The 5,811-nt window shown below is 43.8% G+C and overlaps 1 protein-coding gene across 3 annotated transcripts in view; it reads left to right on the plus strand.

The window, feature by feature from the left end:
- Nucleotides 1-5,811, plus strand: part of LEKR1 (leucine, glutamate and lysine rich 1) — a 180,579-nt gene that overhangs the window by 137,423 nt on the left and 37,345 nt on the right. For all 3 annotated transcript variants that reach the window (XM_019503189.1, XM_019503190.1, XM_019503192.1), the window contains 2 exons: nt 3,241-3,318; nt 3,938-4,141. In XM_019503189.1, coding sequence (XP_019358734.1) covers nt 3,241-3,318; nt 3,938-4,141 — 282 coding nt within the window. The remainder of the gene's footprint in view (nt 1-3,240; nt 3,319-3,937; nt 4,142-5,811) is intronic.

Consider the following 5,811-nt stretch of genomic DNA (forward strand, 5'->3'; position numbering starts at 1 on the left):
GTGTGTTAATTTTCTAAGTCCTTTTATCGGAAGCATAGTGTTGGAGAGTGAGTCAATTTGTCATCAGAACATTTATAGATGTCCTGCCAGGGGAAATAAGATTAAATGAGCTTGATAAAGCTTTCTAATTGTTACCTTTTAATGGTCCTAAAAATGCCAGGGAGTACTGAAAACAGAAATCCTCTCTATACACTTTAAAGTTATACAACAGGCATTCACTAGTTCCCTCAAATGCTTTCCTGCTCTAAATACTGTTTTGAAGAGTGTACTTTTAAAAATGAAGTTTCCAGAAATCATATCCATGACATTAGCAAGCTAAGAAAACACAGACTAGACAAAAGTATTGTAAGGTAGATACAAAACTGCATGGGCGACTGGTGCCTCCTGAGTCGGGGGGGCACTTGCCCCCGCCCCGGCAGACAGTCAGCAACCGGGGGGTCCCACCATGGCCGATCCCACAGACTGGTGCGGGAGGTCCCCCATGGCTGATTTTACCAACCGGGTGGTGGGGGGAAGGGGGAGTCCCCACCACGGCCAAGCCCAGCTGCTGGCACTTTTGGGTAAGCGTGATCGGCACTAAAGTTGGATCATCATCCTCAATCAGTAGTCCTCAATGGCTCTGTGTCTAGTTAGAGGGAAGATACCAAGTGCAGTTCCCCAGGAGTCAGTCCCAGGCCTGGTATTGTTCAACATCTTCATTAATGAATTGGCTAATGAGATTGAGCGTACATTTAGCAAACTTGGGTGGAATTGTGGACAATCAGGAGGGCAGGTCTTAGATCCAGAATGACCTCGATAGAGTGGAGAAATGGCCCACAGTCAATCAGATATGATTTAATAAGGACAAGTGCAAAGTGGCTTGCTACAGAATAATCACATGCATAAATACAGACTGGGGAACAACTGGCTAGGCTGCAGTACTGCAGTAAGGGACCAGGGGGTTATGCTGGACTGTAAGCAAAATATGAGGCTACTGTGTGCTCTTGGTGAGGAAAAAAAAATGCCCACAGCATCTTGTGTTGTATTAACAGAAGAGTCACTTGCAAATCAAGAGAGGTGATTCTTCTGCTCTATTCAGCACTGGTGAGGCTTCACTTGGAGTACTGTTGTCCAGTTTTGGGCCCTACACATCAAGAAGAATGTGGACAGTTTGGCAAGAAGGTAACAAAAATGATCATGGGCCTGGGAGATGAGACTTATGAGAAAAGGTAAAAGAACTAGGGTTATTTAGCTTAGAAAAGAGAAGACTGAAGGGAAATTTGATAACAGTCTTCAAATACCTTACAGAGAGGATGAAGGTAGGCTTTTCTTTGTGGCTGTAGGAGACAGGACTAGGAGCCATGGCCTCTAGCTGCAGCAGGGGAAATTTAGGTTGGAGATTAGAAGAAACTTTGTAACTGTGAGGGTAGTCAGGCATCAAAATAAACTTCCTAGAGAAGTTGTAGATTCTCCATCCTTGGACTTTCAAAAGCAGGTTATACAGACACTTGGCAGGAACAATTTAGTCAGGGACTATCCTGTCATGAGCAGGGGCCTGGACAAGATTTTATGAGGTCTCTTCCAGCCTTACTTTCCTATGATCCTGTGATAAGGTCATACAGGTGTCAATGAAGGTTGTAACTTCTGCGATGTTAATATTGAACTCCAGAAGAATCTGCGGGTACATCTGCACATGTGCTGTACTGCAGAGTTGACTACTTAGCTCCTCAGGAAAGCGTCACTGTCTACACATGTGCGCGTATTAGGGCAAAGTCAATTAATTAACTCCGCTGTAGGATAGTACTTCCAGGGACAAGTACTATCCCACGGCAATAGGCAGACAAGGTTCTTTGGGTAAATCTGATACCTTTTATCAAACCAACTCAAGTAGTTGGAAAAATTCTTCTTAGCAAGCTTTCGGGTTTGAATACCCTTCGTTGGGCTGAGGAAGTATCTGCAGTTGGTGTGTGCTCTTCCTGGATGGATTGAATAGTGAAGAAGCCAGAGGCTGGTCTGCATGCAAGAAAGCCAGTCAGTGAAGATGTAAATTGAGGAGTCAGTGGGTGGGAGACAGGCTGGGGTTGGGGGAAAGGGGAATGAATGTAGCAGGTAAAAAGTGGAGAGGTATCTGAGGGGTCAGATGTTAGGCAGGCTATAATGTGTCATAAATCCATTGTCTATATTTTGTCCATGATTTTTTGTATCCAGGAGGATGGCAAATGTCATTTTTTGTGACAAAACACATGGGTAGATGGTGACCGGGGCTGGCTGGGGCATGAGGGTACTACAGTGCCTGCTGGCTAGCCCCACACTGTAGCACCCTCATGCCCCAGCCAGTTCCTCTGCAGCACATTAAGCTGGGGTGGAGCAGTACTGGGCTGGCAGGCAGACCTCTGGGGCTCCCTGCTAGCCTCAGCCTGCACTGCCCCAGCTCAGCATGCTACAGTTGTAGATGCACATGTAAATGCTGTGCCCAGAAGAAATAAAACTCTAGTGAGAACTGCGCTGGAGTTTATTTCTGTGTGCTAATTGCATGTGTAGATGCACCCAGGAGGTCCAAGCTGGCAGTGCAGAGACAAGCAGCTGCACTAGCTATAGTCACTGTATGATAAAGGAGGGTGGGAAGGTGAGATTACCTTCTCCCTTTACTGCACCTCAGATGCTATGTGGTAACTGTGCCCTGACTATCCCTCAATAAATGAAAGCTAAACCAGGGCAAACTAGCAGCATTTAATTTGTGCGTAAGCTGCTTCAGTTTAGCTCTCACTAGTTTACATACAGAAGTTACCACAAAGCAGGTAAAGCATGGCAGAGGCTTGTCCCCTATTAATTGTGGACACATAAACAATTATAGTTGTTTTGGTAAGTTTCTGACCCTTGTTGATTAAGGTTGCAAATAGTCTTCCCTTAATTAAGAGTAGGTAGGGATTTACCATAACTTAACTACTCTGAGGTAATCATCCCTGTTGTCTTCAGTTACTTGGTGGTGGGGGTGCTTAGTCCAGGGCAGCTACCCCTGCATGCAACAGAGTTAAGTTGCCCTGATTTAGCTTTTACTGACCATGGGGTAATTGCACGCGCATATATATATATAGAGAGAGAGAGAAACAGCTGCCTAGAAGAGATTTTTTTCTTGATATTAAAATAAGTAAAAAATAGGAATCGAATAACAAATGAATAAATTAATTTCACAGGGTTTTTTCTGAATAAAGTCTTCATTTCCTATTATATATAGGCTTTATCAACAATTTTATGTTTTAGAATGAAAACAAAAGAAGTTGACAGCTACGAAAGTGAACTAAAAAAACTGGAGCATGCAAATGACATTTTACAATCAAGGTAATTTTCAAAATCATTTATACATTATATACAGAGCAAATTATTTTTATTTTATTGCTTTAATATTTCTCATATATGATCAGCATGTTTATTACTTTTAGTTTATGTATTTTTTATTTCTGTATTTGAATGATCGCTTGGTTAACTTCACACAGAGCCGGCCTTAGGAATAACGGAGTCCTGGGTGAAATTGTATTTTGGCTCCCCCACCCCCAGTAGCTCCAACCCTCCCTCAAGTCAGCAGTGCTGTTGCAGGCAAAGTCAGGTGGGCAGGGCTGTGGGGTGCAGTCCAGTGGGGAGGCAGAGCCACCCACACTGCGCAGCTCAGCTCTAGCAGGGGTTGGAGGTGGGAGGAGCAGCCTGGGCTGGGCACCAATCCTCCTACCTTCAACTGGAGTGGGGCAGGGGGGAAGTGCTGCTCTGTGTGTGTGGGTGTGGGTGGGTGACTAGCTCTGGCTTCACAAAGATGTTTCCAGTTTTCTTCTTACTGTGCTTTTGCTTTTTTGGTATTTTGTAATTTTTTTTCCCAAGCAAACGTTCTTTCAGGAAATGTAGTTCCCACCTATAAATAAACACAGTATCTACTATGTCCTGGTAATTTCTTTAAATTTGTTTTTAGGCTTACTAATGATTTAAAAGAAAAAGAAGAGTCTTTGCTAGTTTGCCAACAAGTACGTAGTCATTTACAGGAAGAAGTGGCAGAGAAAGAGAGACAAGGAGAAGATCTAAAAAGAAGAACTAATTGTTTAGAGAGTGAACTGCAAACAATGAAAAATCTTCTTAGACAGAGAGAAGAAGAAGTGGAAATGCTAAAAAAAGAAAGGTAATCAGAAATGAATTGTTGTATATGATGTATGATGGGATGTTTTGCCTAGAATTTCTTTCTGAGAATATCTTTGAAGTAAAGGTCCAATCTTCAGACCTCTGCCAAAAAAGAAAAGAAATCATCACTGTGGAGTGCTGTAAGATCCTATTAAGGTTGACACAAGACATGGCACACTATTGCTAACACCTACACGATTGATTCACCACGATTGATAAACACAAAGTTTTCAAATAAAAATCCATAATACAATATAACACTATTTTATGTGTGTAGAGAACTTAGAAAATCACACTAGGTTGCTTCTGTTAGTCAAGCTGGACCATTGTAGCCAAGGCCCTTCTTTGCATACCGTCTTACTCTACTTTGGTATATGGTCTGTTGGTGTCTGACAGTTAAAAAAATGGTGGGGAAGCCTGATATTCGTGAGATCTTGTGTCTCCATTTTTAACCAAAATCAGTAGGGATGAGTGGGCTGAGTAGCCTGATCAGAGTTGAGTGCTAAAGAGGTCCATTTGGGTGCTTAAAGGGTTCACACTCTAAATTTTAGGCAAGAAAACACAGGATCACTATATCTAGATGCCTTTCTGAACCTTGCCCATGGTTAAATTTATATATGCAATGAAGTGCTATTCTGAGCTAGGAGGGATTTAAATTTGTGTGTGTGTTTTTTGTTTTTTTTTCCTGAAATAGAGTCTTTGAGTGGTAGAGTCTGGCATTTAAGATTCAGCGGTGCTATTCATTGCCTCATCTATCATTTAGTTGTATGCTTCCATAAGCAGATTTCAAAAGGAAGAGTTATGTGCCCTGGGGCACCATACTTGGAATGGAGACCTCAAGGTTCACAGCAACTACCATGCTATGAGGGGAAGTGCAGAAGAGGAAGTGCTGAGATCCCACCTCTCTCCTTTGAAGTCTTGAATTGTACATTCCTGATAGTGGGGATTCAGTGGGGTAAACCCCTGCATTGATATGGACACACAAATAATTATGATGTCATAGGGATAACGGAGACCTGGTGGGACTCCACCCATGACTGGACCATGGGTATAGATGGCTATACCCTGTACAGGAGGGATCATGTAGAAAAAAGGGGGATGGGGTTTAGCTCTCTGTTAAGGAAAGCTACGTGTCCCTGCAAGCTGATATTGGTGACCAGGGTGGATGACTGGAGACCCTCTGGGTTAAAATCCATGGGGAACACAGCACAGGGGACACAATGGTGGGAGTCTACTACAGACCTCCCACCCAAAGTCCTTAGTTTGACCAGGAGTTGGCCTGGGAACTGGCTGAAGCCGCATGCTCCAGGACCATGGTTGTCATGGGTGACTTCAATTACCCGGACATCTCGTGGGAGGACCACTCAGCAAAATTCGAGCGGTCGCAAAGCTTCCTCTCATGCGTGGATGACCTCTACCTGACCCAAGAAATCTATGGGCCAACGAGAGGCAAAGCGCTGCTTGACCTGGTACTGGCTACAGGGGATGACCTAATCGGCGACCTAGTGATCGATGGGAAGCTGGGTGACAGTGACCACGAGCTGATCACCTTCACCATCTGCCATAAAGCTGGCAAGTCAGTCAGCAACATGGAAGTCCTTGACTTCAGGAAAGCTGACTTTGACAAGCTCAGGAGGCTGGTCATTGAGGCCCTAAGGGACCATGACCCCA

Source organism: Gavialis gangeticus, unplaced genomic scaffold (genome assembly GCF_001723915.1).
Source record: "Gavialis gangeticus isolate Ggan-Ray unplaced genomic scaffold, GavGan_comp1, whole genome shotgun sequence".
Classification (NCBI taxonomy): domain Eukaryota; kingdom Metazoa; phylum Chordata; order Crocodylia; family Gavialidae; genus Gavialis; species Gavialis gangeticus.